This window comes from Aquarana catesbeiana, linkage group LG08 (assembly GCF_042186555.1).
Source record: "Aquarana catesbeiana isolate 2022-GZ linkage group LG08, ASM4218655v1, whole genome shotgun sequence".
Lineage (NCBI taxonomy): Eukaryota > Metazoa > Chordata > Amphibia > Anura > Ranidae > Aquarana > Aquarana catesbeiana.
Genome location: NC_133331.1, coordinates 134,690,778 through 134,708,087, shown reverse-complemented (window position 1 = coordinate 134,708,087; position 17,310 = coordinate 134,690,778). Strand labels below are relative to the sequence as shown.

General features: G+C 43.5%; 2 protein-coding genes across 5 annotated transcripts in view; one reads left to right on the top strand and one right to left on the bottom strand.

The window, feature by feature from the left end:
• The window catches only part of PLCE1 (phospholipase C epsilon 1), a 945,493-nt gene that overhangs the window by 222,653 nt on the left and 705,530 nt on the right, over positions 1 to 17,310 (top strand). The gene's annotated exons all lie outside the window — the stretch shown is intronic.
• Positions 14,379 to 15,183, bottom strand: LOC141106054 (eukaryotic translation initiation factor 4E-binding protein 2-like). The gene is given in 2 exon segments (XM_073596428.1): positions 14,379 to 14,793; positions 14,795 to 15,183. Coding segments are annotated over 2 exon segments (342 nt in total). The 5' UTR covers positions 15,050 to 15,183; the 3' UTR covers positions 14,379 to 14,706.

The window sequence follows — 17,310 nt, the reverse complement described above, 5'->3', positions numbered from 1 at the left end:
TCACCCTCCCAAATCATGATCAAATCATGATGTACCTCCTGTATCAGACCAATTGAGGTAGGTGATCCTTGAAAACTACTTCTTCCACCCAGTGGGCCATAAACAGATTGGCCACACTGGGAGCAAACCGGGCTCCCATCACCACACCCCTGGTCTGCAGAAAATACAGACGATCAAAAATAATTGTTCATCAAACAAAATTTTAAACAATTAAGTAAAAACCTAATGTGTTTGCTAGTGAGATCTGAACTAGCCAGAGCCCATTTGACTGAAGCTAGAGCGTTGTCATGACTAATAATGGTGTACAATGATCCAACATCTGCAGTAACCAAGATGCTCGAGGATGTACTAGTGAGAGTGTCTAAGATTTGAATAATTTGCTTGGTATCTCTCAAATATGCATCCATCTTGGTAACCAGAGGCTGAAGGAAGAAGTCTATATACTGACCTAATTTTGTGGTGACAGAATCAATCCCATTTACAGTGGGTCAGCCTGGAGGTTGTTCCATACTTTTGTGGATATTGGGTAAAAATTACATAATAGGGGTTCTACAAAATAAAGGATCCAAATATAAAGCTTCTTTGGTGGTCAAAATTCCTTTATTCTTCCCTTTCTCTACCAAGAAATGTAGCTCCTCCTTGAATCTCAACATAGGGTCACCTGCCAGTGGCTGATATGTGTCTTGATCGCCAAGTAGTCTATTCATTTCGTCTTGGTAATATGTGCTACTTAGTACCACTAGTACTCCCCCTCTATCCTCAGGTCAGATAACTATATCCTTCCTCTTTTCCCAAGAGCTAATACCTTTTTTAATTTGTTGAGAATCATTGATCATTCTCACCTTCAGGGTGTCTAGATCGCTACAGACCATGTTTATGAACACTTCCTAATGTCTGTTATCTGAGCAGCAGGGGGGGGGGGGCTGGTCTCTGCTGAACTAGCCAAGATAGGCACCGTCTATAACTCCGGGGTAATTTCACTGCCGCCGTGCAGAGAAACCCATATTTCTCTTTTAAGCCACAAAGTGAATACAGTTTACTAAAACAAAGAAACAGCAAATGCACCTAGGCTCATGTCATAAAAGCATTATCTTAATTGTACAGGGCACAGGACTTGTATGCTTAAGGCGGCCATAGACTGATATTATATCCTGCAACCACTTGGATACAGTCAGCCTGCCCATACATGGTTCGAATCTCGGCTGGTCTCTGCTGAACTAGCCAAGATAGGCACCGTCTATAACCACCTTTAAACCACGGATTATATGCAGCAATTTTTAAGTGATTGGACCCTGGCATTGGCAAAAAAACTTGCTAGGGCTGCCCCCAAGCCACATATAACCTGCCCACTTCATGAGAATTTCTTGACAGTTTTTTGAAAGTGTCCTAAGGAACCTTTTCTGCTTTGGAGAATTATTTTACCTTTTTGAACATTACATTTTTCTCTGAAACCTCCATCCGAACTTATACCTACTTACTACTCTGGGTTAGCGATCAGTTTTTCTGGATCAGTTATCCTTGATGTGTGGGGCTAGACTGTAGTGTTCACTTTGGGCACTGGATCCTGCATCAGGCTCTTAACTTGGCATAGGTTCTACTGAGGCTCAGGTCCATGGTTTCCTCTGGATCCCAGACCTTAAAGATCCTTTCTGAGGTATGCTTACCCAGTCAATATTTACATTCCCTTTAAGGCATAGTCTCAGGAGAATGAGGTAGTTACCCCAGTTTAGCCTACGAGCACATGCAGGCTTTTAGCTAAACGCTGGGTCAGCTACGCGAGCCCTGTTTGGATGATGGGTAACCTGTGAGTGTTCCTCAGAGGGTGCACATTTGACCAATCGACTCGGCAGGTTTGTTAGTGTACCCCCAGATGGACAGCACCCTTACTTAGGGTGAGGGGTGTCTTATCAGAGAAGGTACTCCTGTCTTCTTCAGGATGAGGTAAGTGGACCCACCCTCCTCTACTCCCGTATCTTCTGGGATGACAAGGTAGGGATTTTTGTGGTAAACTTTTTACCCTAATGTCGCCATGTTTTTAGTGTACCATGTGCTGACTCTAACACCCCTGTACGGGATACAGCTTGAGGGTTGTTGTGCTAATGGACGGAGAGTCCTACTGTCTTTAATCCATTTTATTCCAGAAACTTCATGCCTCGCAAGTCATAATCAAGACTTTTCTTCAGGGAGCTGTCCATATAAATCTTTCAATTCAACTCCCTCTGTCACCTTGGGATCTCAACCTGGTGCCCTCTGTACTTCAGAGACCTCCCTTAGAACAAGTTACATTTATTGCATTGAAAGACCTCATTTGTAAGGTTGCCTTCCTGGAAGCCATTTCAACTGTTAGGCATGTTCTTAAAGTGTCACTAAATCCACATCATAAAAAACTATCAATAAATTCTGTATTACATGCTGTTCATACTAACTCAGTCAGTATAAGATATTTTTTTCTGTATTCTGCAAAAAACCTGATTGATACTGCTGCTCTCTGTGTCAACCTTCTGTTCATGTCCCCAGTGCAGCTAGGGATTTTGCAGCTGTTGAGGCAACTCTGCACATGTTCAGCTTTCAGTGAGTTTCTATGCTGAGCATTTTCTTCCCTATCATATCTGAGCAGCCCATGTGACTTTAAAGCAGGGATATGCAATTAGCAAACCTCCAGCTGTTGCAAAACTACAAGTCCCATCATGCCTCTGGATGTCATGCTTCTCGCCATCAGGGTCTTGCTATGCCTCATGGGACTTGTAGTTCTGCAGACAGCTAGAGGTCCGCTAATTGCATATCCCTGCTTTAGAGCCACACATGTGGGCGTATAAACAGTGGTAAATGACGGCCCATGCTCTTCCTCCTCATCCATGCCCAACCAGCTAAACACAATGGAGGTGGGATATTACATCTTGATTCGCCTCCCTGTTATTCTAAGACAAAGGCTGGAGTACAGTGATACAACCTGTGACAGGCAGAAATCCGCCCACACCATGTTCTTTCCACAAAATAATAAAGATTTATTTTCTTTTTTTTTTTTTTTTTTAAATCAGAAAGGTTTTTATTAAGCAAATTCACATAGCTTCCATTGTACAAGCATCATGCAACAACATACATTCATGTAAATATTGCATAGTACATTCCACTTATCATTTGTTACTGGAAATCTTGTAACATTTCAATGCTCTACTACTTTACGGTCAGTAATCATTTACAGAGCCTCATGAGCCCCCCCCCGGGCACTGCAACAGTCTGGACAATACCAGCTCCCTAGGACTTAGTCCAGGGGTATCTAACCATGGTGCCCAAATCTTCTCAAATCTATTGGAACTGCCTCTATGTTGATAGATATATTTTTCCATAATCAAGGTGTTGCCCATATGCGTTATCCAGGATTTCACTGATGGCGGCGAGATCGATTTCCAGCCAAGCAATATAAGTTTGCGTGCCTGGAACAGTGCCCTAGTAAGTGCTAGTCTAGTCATCTCTTCCGGCACAATATCTTCTAGGACTCCTAAAATACAGTGAATTGGATCAAGGGGAATAGTGGTCTGGAACACTTGATTAAGTGTTCCAATAACCTCACTCCAATACCTGTGGAGTTTTGGGCATCTCCATAGTAGGTGAATGAGATCACCTTGATGTCGCTCACATCTGCTACATATAGGATCAGGCCTCCTACCCATATTGTAAAGTTTAAGTGGGGTGTAATGCACTCTAAGTACAATATATAGTTGGGATACCTTTTGGGCCACATTGAGAGAACATATATTAATAGATTGCAGAATTTCTTCCCATTGGTCTCCCGTAATTGGGCCTATGTCCTGCTCCCATAGGGATGGTGCCTTAGTCGGGTGCGCTTTCAAAAGTTGCATCAATAGCATTTGATAGCAATATGAGATAAATCCTTTAGTTTCTGTGCTGGACTGTATCAAATGGAAAATAGGGGTGGTTGACAGTGTCCAGGGAGCAGCTTTTCCCTGTGTGTCCACCGCATGTTTGAGCTGGATATAAGAATAGTACATAGTATTTGGGAGGTTGTATTTATTTTGTAGCTCTGAAAACGTCAGCAGCCTGCCATTTCTAAATATGTGGGATAAAAGGATAATACCAAATGAGCGCCATTTGGGACCCTGTTGTAACTTTGCTAGCTCGACGTACGAGAGATTCCCCCATATTGGGCTGTATTCCGTGAAACCTGTCACTTCCTGTAGCTGCCTTCCCTTGTTCCAGATTTTCTGTATTAAAGTAAGAGTGGGTGTTAGTTTATTGGACTTGTGAAACAACTGAGCCTCCAGACCTAGTGGGATTGTTTCCGCTCCTGTCCCAATCAGCATTAACTGCGCCGATGAGCCAGCAGGGTCTCGGTTCATAGATCCAACCAAGTGCTGCAGCTGAGCTGCTATATAGTACAGCCAAGGGTTGGGTACTGCCAGCCCTCCGCTGTCCTTAGGGTTTTGTAGTTGTTCCAGCTTGATTCTAGGTGTGCCTGAATTCCACAGCAACTTCCGGAAAAGAGTGTTAACCACCCTAAAGATCTTTAGGTAAATCACTACTGGGGAGTTGTGTAAAAAATAGAGTAGCTGTGGCATTAGAATCATTTTTATTAAATTTGCTTTGCCTGCCAGTGACAGTTTGAGCCTGTTCCATGTGTTGATTTTGTCCCTAAATCTAGATAACAAGGGGTGTATGTTTAGTGGGCAATATTCCGCTAGTTTAGGTGATATTTGTATGCCTAGATATTTAAATGATGACGTTACTGGAACCGAGCAGGAATCCGGTAAATGCACCTCTCCCCCCTCGTCCATCAACATCAGAGCCGACTTAGACCAATTAATTGTCAGGCCAGAAAAGTGGCCGAACCCAGTTATGATTTTTATCACCTCTGCCAAAGACACTGTGGTGTCCCCCAGGAAAAGCATCATGTCGTCAGCATACAGCATAATCTTTTCGTGGAGGTTCCCATATTTAAAGCCCGTGATCCCCTGACTGGCCCTTACTGCAGCCGCCAATGGCTCAATGGCGATGGCAAAGAGCAGGGGAGACAGGGGGCATCCCTGCCTTGTGCCCCTGCCCAAAGCAAACGCATGAGACATCCTACCTGACATCCTGATAGTCGCCTTTGGGGAGGCATACAGCAGTTTGACCCATGCTATAAAGCGACTTCCAAACCCAAGCTTTGACAGTACTGCCCATAGATATCTCCAGCCCACACTGTCAAACGCCTTATTGGCGTCCAGGGAGAGCAGGGCCCTGCTCCCTGCATTATCTGACTGCAGCTGCATATTTAAAAATAGGCGTCTGAGGTTGGTGGCAGTGGATTTCTGTGGCATAAACCCAGCCTGATCGGGATGTATTATGGAGTCAATGATCCGATTGACCCTAAGCGCCAGGGCCTTAGCCAGGATTTTTACATCACTTTGCAGTAGTGAAATAGGCCTGTATGAGCCCGGGTCAACCGGATCCTTCCCAGGTTTCAATAATAAAATTATATTAGCTCTAGTCATGGAGATTGGCAAACTGCCTTCCTTAAGCGAGTCATTGAACACTTCCAGAAGGTGTGGCAATATCCACTCGCCATACTGGGCAAAAACCTCCATGGGGATACCATCCTCTCCTGGAGCCTTGCACGTAGGAAAGGAACATGCCGCATGTTGTAACTCTTCCAGTGTCAGAGGAGCTTCCAGTGATTGCCTAGCCCCCTCAGATAGAGAGGGCAGATCAATCCCTGAAAGGTATACCTCTAGCTCATTATCTGTATAATCATCCCTCGCACTATAAAGATCTTTATAAAAGGATGCTAGTTCTGATAAAACTTGATCCAGGCCATTGACCACCTTTCCACCGGCTGTTCGAATCGCCCCAACCGCTGGGGACAGTTGTTGGAACTTGGCTATTTTTGCCAATAACCGTCCCGTTTTTTTCCCCCTCTTCATAAAATGCCTGTTTGCTAAAGAACCTTTTGCGTTCTGCGGCGGAGGTTCTCAAGCGGTCCAGTGAGTCCTGGGCCGAAATCCAAGCCTCCCTCGCAGACTCTGTGGGGTCAGTAACATATGCAAGCTCCAGCTGGCGCACCTGATCTCCAACCTGCTCCAATAGAGCTGAGGAGTTTCTCTTGACTGTGGCTATTTCGGCAATAAATACTCCCCTAAGGTAGGCCTTAAAGGCTTCCCAGGTTTGAATTTTACCTGTTAAATGCTTATGAGAGTTAAAGAATGATTCTATCTGATTAGGAATTCGCTCTGGGGAGTTAAACAGTTTCAGCCAAAAGGCGTTGAGCTTCCATGGCGCCCTAGGTAATGAGGTTGAGCAGTCAGCCATACAGCCACTGGTGAATGGTCAGATATTCCACGAGGGAAGTATTCTATCTTAGAGATATATTCTAGCAAGTTGGGGGTGCCTATACTAAGGTCTATACGGGACAGGGATCCGTGAGTTTTAGAGAAGCATGAAAACTGTTTTACATTAGGGTTGCGTATGCGCCAAAAATCGGTCCAACCTAATTCCAGAATTAAGCGGCTGAGTGCTGTACCCCTGCCACCCCTAGGAGAATGGACTGGGGGATGCCTATCCAATTTAGGGTCTAGGTAGCAGTTAAAGTCTCCCATGATCAGCAGTGGGACATCAGGTTTGCCAGCCAGGTACGTCAGCAACAACTGTAGCACCTCCCGTGAAAACGGGGGTGGAATATATATAAAGGCTATAATCAATGTTAGGGTATACAACTTGCAGTAAATGAATATATATCTACCAGCCCCATCCACCAGTGAGTCCAGCTCCTGGTATGTCAAAGCTTTGTGTATCAGTACACTCACCCCGCGGGAATAGGCGGTGTGAGTGGAGTGATAGGACTTGCCCACCCAGGCATATTGCAGGCAGTTCACATTGTCTCCCAGGAGATGTGTCTCCTGAAGGGCAATAATGGCCGGATGGAATTTGCGCAAACCAGAGGAGATCATGGTCCTTTTTAAAGGGTCATTCACTCCGCGCACATTCCATGAAACTATGGGCGTGGATACCATTGCAAATATTCAAAAATACAAAAAGAGGAGATTCTTCTGAGAGTCAGAGCTGATCTGGTTATATGGATACCCATGAGCATTAGAATTTGTTGCATCAAGAAGCATTTTTTCAATAGAAAGTTGTCCCAATGGAAGCTCAGTGTTCCGAAAGGATGAATACTCTCGCGCAACTGCGCGGCAAAACAGTGAAAAAAAACAGAGCAAAAGTAGGAACAGATTTTGTTGAGGGCCCTGGATCCCGCCACGCCGTGGCGCATGCATCCAGAACTGTCCTGGAGCTGTAGGGTATGCGATCTGTCCTGGATATTAATGCCAACAGGGCACAGAAACATTAGCCATGTATCCCATGACTTCAAGCGTTTTCTACTTATTCTGCACGATATCGTCCCCTGTGCGGGTCTGTGCGTCAAGTGAACAAAACTGGTTGTGAAAGATATAACGGTATTTCAGTGGTAGTCACTCGCTGTGTAAACAATTGGTATAGTTCCTCTTCAAACTGGTATACATAAGAGGGAAAAAAATGAACGCCTTGCTTTCTCTTGCATTTCTTCTGCCATCTCTGGTTTATCCGGCTCCGTCGTCCCGGCCCTGGCGGCGCAGCGCTTGCTCATTATGATCTAGCCATGTTGCAGCATCATGTGCATTTTCAAAAAAGTGGTTTTGTCCGTTGGCTGTTACTCTCAGCTTGGCTGGGAACATCATTGCATAGGGTAGTTGCAGCCTTTGTAGCCTCTTTTTAACATCTGCAAATTTTGATCGCCTGCGTTGTACTTCGGCGGAAAAATCTGGGTAAAATGATACTTTAGTGCCGTTGTGTTTAATTCTGCCTTTTTCCCTGGCCATTCTCAGCATCACCTCCCAGTCCTTGTAGTTCAGGAGCCTGGCCAGCACTGATCTTGGGGGGTTCCCGGGGGGAAGAGGGCGTGGGGGTACTCTATGGGCCCTTTCCACTGTGTAGATGGGAGAGAAAGCTTCTTTACCAAAGACTTCCTGTAGCCATTTTTCAATAAAGGCAGTGGGGTCACGTCCTTCCACTTTTTCAGGGAGTCCCACTATGCGCACATTATTGCGTCGCAGGCGGTTCTCGATTTCGTCGGTTTTACTAAGGGCTTGGAAAGCATTTTGAGTGGCCATCCTAACATCTCTGTGAAGGGGGGCAACTGGTCCTCCACGTCGCTCACCCGGCCCTCCACTGCTGTGGTTCTTTCCCTGATCTTTTGTAGATCTTGGCGCATAAGGGACACTGTTTCTTTCAGGCCTCCAAATTTCTCCTTCAAATCATCAACTGAAGCAGTGCATTTGTGCACAGCATGCAGGATTTCACTCAGAGAAGGCTGTACATTGTCCTCTGTGGGGGAGTCAGATGGATCAGACATGAGATCCTGCTGCAGATCCAATGGCAATGTGTCATCTAGCATGCTTGTGTCCTCCCTGTTAGTCATCTCAGAGGTGTATAAGGGCTGGGGGGAGATATGCAGAGGGGAATTAGAGTGTCCGGCCAGCTTTTGAGCATAATAAAGCATGTCCCTGGATTGCTCCTTGCTTTTAGGAAGTTTGCTGGACTTACCCCCCTGTTCGGATTTCTTTTCCAGGCCGCGCTGTGCTTTAGGAGGCTGAGACCGGCCGGCGCCATCTTGGTCAGCTTGGGATTCCCAGGCCTCGGTCTCCATTCGGTTCCCCCGGGTCATCATCAGCTCCAATCGCACAGCAATCAACACCGGGTGTCTCCAGGAGTTATCAGACAGCTCTCTGGGGCAAAAACGGGCGATCACGTTGGTGAGGAAAGGATATAAGACAGGATTCTCAGCGGGAGCTCCGTGCAGCAGGTCTGCTCACATGCCTCGTCAGGCCACGCCCCAAGATTTATTTTCAAATATATATTTGCTAGCTTAAAGTTGTTTATTGGAAGGCGCTTGAAAGGGTGGATTGGACTTGGCTACGTACGGTGTTGGCAACACATGGTCTGGGTTCTAACATGCTTTCGTGGATATGTTCCCTTTTATAGTTCCCCAGAAGCCAAAGTGAAAGTGAATGGGCTGTTATCGGACTCATTCGCTATTCGCAACAGGATGCAACAAGGGTGCCCTCTGCCCCCCCCCCCCCCCCCTCATTTTTGCTTTAACCCTCGAGCCACTGCTTAACAAGATACGCCTCAATAGTGCCATTAAAGGTTTTACGGTAGGGTCGACAGAACATAAGTTATTTGCTTATGCGGATGATGTACTGTTCTATGTCTCAGACCCCTTGATTTCTCTCCCTAATATTATGGCCAAACTAAGGGACTTTAACCTGCTTTCCAACTTTAAAATAAAATATAATAAGTCAGAGATTCTGTCCTTGAATGTGCCTATGGGTTTGCGTACACAGCTGCAGGCTTCTTTCTCTTTTACCTGGTGAGACCTAAGAGCGGACCTAAAAAGTTGAAACCGCACTACCTTCTCCTGGATGGGCCGAGTCAGTGTTCTAAAAATGAACGTGTTGCCCTGAATTCCTTTTTACTTGCAAATGGTGCCTGTTTCATTGGCCAGACCTTTCTTTTCAACCATGAACAGTCTGTTCCTGCAATATATTTAGAATGGGAAAAACCCTTGTTTGGCTCTCCGCACAATACAATGCCCCAAATGCAAGAGTGGTATGGGTGTCCCGGTCATTTGCAAGTACTACGAAGCGACAGCTCTACAACTAATCCTGGATCGGTACCATAATGTAGCCTATAAACTATGGGTTCCGCTTGATAAATTTGTAGCGGGCTGCAACTTATCACATGCCCCATGGATCCCTCAAGACTGCAGGGGACTCTCCCCACTGGCCTCTCCCGTGGCCATCCATGTCCTGACAACTTGGGATGCTCTGAATGGGAAGGAACAACTTGCGCCTTTGATTTCCCCCCTGGCTCCCTTGGGGGCTTTCCCTGGTTCACTCCGTTGGAACATACCTCCTTTTTCAGGACTTAGTCGGCCGATGTAGAGACGAGATGTAGCAGATTTATCCAAGACCAGGGTTTATTGCCACTGGCCACGTAGAGAATACAATATGGGTCTTTCCCCATGGATGAATGGCGCTATAGGCAGCTCCAACACTTTGTTCGTAGCCTACCCCAAGGCGTTCGATCCCCTACCACGCCGTCCCCCTTTGAGCGGCTTTGTATATCTACCTCTGCTATCCCACATACTATATCTGTGCGGTATGAATTACTACAGTCATTGGAGAGCAGGGGGGGAAACCTGTTTACATAAGGGAGAGGGAGAAAGACCTTCAGCATGTCTTTACTGAAACACAGTTGGATCATCTCTACCACCTCACGCATATGAGCTTGGTGGACACGAAAATGCAGGAAAATAGTTTTAAGATTCTCACCCAGTGGTATAGAGTTCCCTCTAAGCTTACCAGGATATACCCATCTGTATCCGACACTTGCTGGATGGAATGCGGCCTCAGGGGCTCATTCCTCCACATTTGGTGGGAGAAGATACAGATCTTTTGGCTAGATATACGCACTCAGATTAAGGCTATTCTGGACATTGAGATCCCTGATTCCCCGTTGGAATCTTTGCTGCACTTCCCTACCATTCCTCTCAGCTAATATCGCAAGTCTGTATTGCCTCACCTACTCAACGTGGCCGGAAGGTTAATTCTGATTTATTGGAAAAAAAAAAACCCTACACGTGCTGAATAGTAAATAATATAATGGCTGCAGAGGAATGAATGGCGAACTGTAAAGACCGCTATGACAAGTTTTATAGCATATGGGCCACTTGGATACACTATACTAGTAAAATCATGCTGGGCTCTCAGTCACACATGACAACCCCTCCTGTGGGGTTGGGAATGTGGAGGCTTCCGATCCTTAAAAGACACAAACCGGCCACTATACCCACACACCTGGTGTGAGATCATGTTTCTTCATGGAATATTGCCTTAAATACAATATGCTTTGTTCACTTTACTTGGTTTTGTTTACTCTACTTGGTTTTGTTTTATATCCTTCTACATCTTACTTATCCCCAGTTTCTTATCCACGTTTGGGGGTCTGAGTCATCCTTAGCGTCATGTTAGGATGGATACCAGGAGCGACACATTGATGTTTGTGTTCATATGATATGGCTGGACTATGATGTTCCCTTTGCCCCTTTTTCAAATGATTCATTTGAGTAATGCATATGACACCAACGAGGATTCTTTGTGTACGTTTTTACTCATGTATGTCTTTTGTATATTGTATGATGGAAACGTTTTTTTTTTTTTTTTAAATAAAGATTACATAAAAAAAAAATAGTTTATTGATATTATTTATTAATTTTTAATCTGTACTGTATTTTCCGGCGTATAAGACGACTTTTTAGCCTTAAAAAAAAATGGCCAAAAAGCAGGGGTCGTCTTATACGCCAGGTCAGCCCCTCAGATGCCTGCTGGATGTGCGGTAATACTGTATGTAGCTTCGGTTACATACAGTATATACCGCTGAGCCAATCCTGGTGAGCGATGTATTCAAATGAATACAGAGCCTGCTCGGATTGGAGTAACAACCTCTGCCAATCCGAGCAGGCTACTATGTAGCCAGCTCAGATTGGCTTTGGGAGTCAGAGAGGCGCAGGCTGATGATGTTATAGCCTCTACCAATCCAAGCAGGCTTTGTATTCGTTAATAGAATACATCGCTCGCCATGATTGGCTCCAGCAAGCAGGAAGGATATGGCTCCAGCTCCAGCAAGAAGGAAGAAATATGAAGCGTTGTAAGCCTCGGAAGGGGGGTCGTCTTATACGGTAAGTACAGGCAAAAACTCTTAAAAGATTGTAAAATTAGGGGGTCGTCTCATATGCCCGGTCGCCTTATACACCGGGAAATACGGTATTCCAAAGGCTGTTTTTTTTTATTTTGAAAATGTGACCATCAGCAAAGGACTAGTAGCTCCTCCTTCTTATGTTTCCCTGCAGGCAGGCTGAGGAAGATCTGTATCATTTGACAGCTGTATATCGATTGGGAAAAGGGTACTTAGATGTTTGTTTTTTTGTTTTTTTTAATTAACATAAATACAGTGCCATTATTCATATACAGAAATAGAAGGGACGTAAGGGATGTAAATTAAACAGTGTGTGTTTAGTATCACTTTAATTAGCAGATTATTCCTGTAAAGAGCCATTTCAAGGTGGTTTTGATACTAAAATCTTTCTTCCTACTAAGGTGATCACTTCTTTCAACTTCAATGAGGACATTGTTCTTCCTTTTTTTTCCTACCCCAAAACATGACAAAGGAAATTACCCTACATTGCCTGGATGCGGCAAGGGCTGTCAGGGTCTACCTGAAAGCCACATGCTCTATTCGCAAGACTGAGTTTCTCTTTGTTCTGCCTAGGGGCCCTCATAGAGGGCATTTTGCTTCCCATTCCACCATTGCTAGGTGGATCTGGAAACTAATTTCTAGGGAATAAGCCCTTAAGGACTGAGTTCCTCCCTTCTCTTTCATATTTCATTCCACCAAGGCTATTGGTGTCTCTTGGGCTTTTTAGCATCATATTCTTCAAGTTCTACCAAGTGGTTAATGCAAGCTTCAGCTAATGCAAGCTTCGGCAGCAAGGTGCTTCAAGCTTTTATTTAAACATTTTTTGTTTGGGTTCTTGTTTTCTTGTGTTCCTGTTGTCAATTCTGTTTTGCTATACTTTTTCTTACCTCTCAATTTATTGCTTGGATACATCTTATGGTCTAAGGCCACATTCACATCTGCAAGTGGTTTCTTCCACTGATAAAAAGCCAGTTATACAAAGGCTGAAAGAAAAAATCCAGAAGATTCCCCCATTCGCTGCGGCTGCTATTTTTGTACAACCGATACCTTGGCTTACACATTGAGTGGGAGGTGCTATTATGGTTGGAATGATTGCTATAATTTCCCTCCTATTAGGCTGATGTTGGAAGTGTCTGGCAGTGCCTGTTAGTCCCCTCTCACATGGCCAGCCTGGTGGGGGTGATAAAAAAAAGACAGTTGAGCTGCAATTTCTCCACTCACCTAGAATTGACAAACAACTATAGGGGGCTAGGCACATGTCATGGATGCAGTGCAAATCTAAAAGGTATGTTGAGTTGACAGGTGGCACCACCTGTCAAACTCGACCATCAAAGTCCATGGAGCCACACCGGAAACATAATCCAAACATTTAGCTCATAGTTTTGGCATGTTAATCTAATTTTAGTTTGCCTTTTGGCAAAAAACAGGCCGTCAGAAAGTGGCAAGATTGCCTCCTCTTTCTTTTCTTTTTTTTTTTTTTTCTTTCCCCTTTTCCCTTTTTTTTTTTTTAAATCAGACATTGTTTGGTTGTGTTTTAATGTTTTTAAACTTTTTTTGTCATAAGTTCACCTTTGTTTAAAATGTCCCATGAAAAGATTTGCTCCATACAATTGAGAGAAAAATGGAGTTGAACAGCATATTGAATAGGGAAAGCAGAACAGAAGGTATCTGAAAAAGGAACCCCTAATCAGTTGTCAGCATCACATTAAGATACATTCACAATCCAGAAAAAAAAAAAAAAAAACGCAAACTATTAGCAACAAATTGATATTCCAGGCCAATTTTGATTAGGTTTGGACAAAATATTTTCTCTTTACTGCTGCTCTATATATGAAAAGAAAATGTGGACAATTCAAGCCAAACATGTATATACAGACTGAATATTGTGAAAAACAAAGTCATGCTCTTTCTGGGTCATGCATTTTTTGGTTACAGCTTTAATACTATTTTGTGAGGTGGGGGACAAAAAAACAGCATATTCTTTATAAATGCAAACTGAAGAGACACCTTCAGTGGTGCCACACCAAAAGCTCATGAATGACCCAGAAGTACATGGATGAAATGACATGTGCCAAAAACAGCACACCACTGATACATTTAACCAGGTTTCTGGGAAGGAAAAACAGTTTTAGCCACTTCCTTGTCCTCACGTGACTGACAGGCTAAACAGGACCCAATATTGGAAAGGGGGGGGGGGGGATTAGGCCCAAAATCTTTGACTGCTATGAACACAAAATTAAGCTCATATTCTCCCATAAGTACAGACTGACTGACCCTTGGGAGGAAAAAAAACAAAATCACCCAAAATAATGCACTTTTTGAGACAGGCAGCATGCCCATGGCATGTTTATTATGGGCCTTGTTAATGTATCAGAAAAAAAAAAAAAAAATGAAGTGCTTATTTTAGGGGGCTTAATACAAAAAGCCAAGTGCTAACAAAAAGGAGTGGCGAAGGACAAGGCAAGGTTTTTTTTGTACCCAGACATGTTTGGTGAGGTACATAGCAACTTAAATCCTACCATTTTTTTTTTAAACGGCAAAAGGGAAAAAAAAAAAAAAAAAAAAAAAAAAGGACAATTTCCATTTCTGCCACCCATCATTCACAAGCATTTGCAGAACTACAGTACAAAAATTGGCAAACTTAATTCCCATTTGCCAACATCAAGCCATTGAAAATCAGTTACAAGTCCTTTCACCACCTCCACATTGTGATTGGGGTGGGATTAATCATGGGGGAGAAATAAAGAGAAAGGGGAAAAAAAAAAAAAAAAAAAAGGAAGGAGCCTAGTTGCGTTGACCTTTGGCACCAGGAAGGGCAGGTTTCTACGCAAGTGCGCCTTTGACGGATTTCTCATTACACGATCCTATTTGCCAAGCCAGGTGCGCACAAGTGAGCGTGCTTGACAGGCATCCTGGAGATTAGATGTCCATTTCAAACTGAGCGTCATCACCAATAGCGGTCTTCCTGTCATGGTTGTTCAAATTATTTGTTTCTACTTTGGGGGAATTCGACAGCAGTATTAGGGCTGGTAACTCCAGGAATATCCGGCAAGCGACGAGGAGGGGTCTGAGCCAAGGGAGAATTGCGACGGTCCAAAAGAAACTTACGATCATAAATGATCCTGGTCCCTCCAGGAGTGGTGGAGAAGAGGGTCCCCCCGGGGGTGGTGCAATAGTCATGAGGTAGCTGAGATGAGTCGCTAATATGGATGGTCCTGGTGGGGATGGCCCGGCTCTGGCTGTGCTGGTGTCCGGTTGACATGTTCCTGGCTTGAAGGATGTGTGTGTGGTGGGGGGGAAGAGAGGAAGAAAGCAAGACAGGGCCGGAGAGCGGGGCTGGGAGGAGCCGGCTGAGGTAGCGGGTGCACGTTAGGGGGGAGGGGTGTGCAGAGCTCCTTCCTTCTCTTTCCTCCTCCGCCCTTCACAAGCTCGCCCAAGATTGCCTCCTCAAAGCGTGACAGCATCTGGTTTGCTGCAGATCGTTTTTCAGAGAGTGAGCTAGTGTGAATCTAGCCATACTCCTATCTTCACTGGCACAAAATGTAATGCATGATTTAGACAAGCATGTACCGGTATTTTTGTGACAGTGAATTACTTTATTTATATGGAGAGTAATGCAGCAGAAGTCATGAAGTTTTATCAGTCATTAAAGCCTTTACAGTAAATTTATATTACATTGTTGTAGCACTTAACAGGTAAAATTAACATTCAGTAATGTTTGAAAGCGTCTGTCTACATAATTATCGTTGTCATATACAGAATTATTTCCTACTCATGCAATGATTTACCTGGGACAGGAAATACAGTATAAATGAAGAACTAGGTTGTCTGATAAAGGACATGGGAAGGGGCAGTATTCATAATAGAAGGTGATTGTGTTTATACTTATTTGGAAGTTGTAATGCTTTGCTGTCTGGGCTATAGCAAGAAATGTGATTATTCTATACTTGGAAATGTGGAAAATATTTTTTAAACTCTGTTTATAACCTCAAATGTACAGAATTCCCAGGAAAACAGAAAAATCCTTTTTGTCGTGAATACGAATGAGATAAATTCAAATGTACAAATAGTCAATGTGACTATTTGTTTTAAATATACAGTGGTACCTTGGATCACAAGCATAATTCCTTCCAGATGAATGCTTGTAATCCAAAGCACTCGTATATCAAAGCGAGTTTCCCCATATAGGAGTCAATGGAAACTCAGATAATTTGTTCCACAGTGACTGCTATTGTATGCAGTACAGCATGTGGCCAAAGGTGGGGGGCGCGGGAGACACTCAGAAAAACTCGGAGACCACTCGAATGCAATCGGAGACATTCAGAGAGGCTCAGAGACACTCGGAACGGAGTGTTTTCGAGCGGCTCCGAGTATCACCGGCGCCCCCACACCTCTGGCCAAATGCGGTACTGCACACCCCAGAGGCTTGAATACTGCTCGTTTTGCGAGACAACGCTCGCAAACCGAGTCAGGATTTAAAAAAAAATAGCTCCTATTGGGAAACGCTCGTAAACCGTGTTACTTGCAATCCGAGGTATTACTGTATTTATTCTTTAAACCATATATAACACATTAATACAAAAAAAATCTTTATTACTAAATAATATGGAATGGCAAAAATCCAGGGCATCTTTTACTTTACTACATTTTTAAAATATAATGTATTGTTATACTGTATGTACCAGTTTTTGGCATATATTTTGTGTCTCTGCACAAAGTTGCAGTGTGATGTGTTTCTAGAATGAGTCCTCCGGACAGTAGCATTATACGTGACCTTTATATGTACATTTTCAGCAAGACGTGTGAATGTAGAACAGTAGGGGGAGTCGTAGCACCAAGATATTGAATTATAAGAAATAATTTGTGATGTATTTTTCACGTTGTCTTATATTATTTAGCCTTATGGACACAAGTAATTGGTAGCAAGTGTAAAACAAACACAACCTTTGTAAAATGATTGGCGAGCAGAATGTTAACATTATAAAACATAACAAGAGTAAAAAGGAAGAATTGTCATTGGTTTCAGTAGTTTGGAAAAAAAAATGAATGGTTTTGCACAAAAAGAAATCTTTTAGAATATAGAATTTAGAATATATATATATATATATATATATATATATATATATATATATATATATATATATATATATAATAATTATACACACGCACACACTGTTCAAAAACATTAAAGGAACACTTTGAAAACACATCAGATCTGAATGGGGAAAAATGTGCTGGATATCTGTACTGATATGGACTGGGTAATGTGTTAGGAATGAAAGGATGCCACATCGTTTTATGGAAGTGAAAATTATCAACCTACAGAGGGCTGAATTCAAAGACACCTCGAAAATACTCTACTTTTCTGACTGTTTTTCATTAGTTTTGCATTTGGCTAGGGTCAGTGTCGCTACTAAGAGCATTAGGTGATACCTACACCCTATAGAGGTTACACAGGCAGTCCAACTCCTGCCAGAAGGTTTGCTGAGTCTCCCAGCACAGTCCCAAGAGCATAGAAGAGAT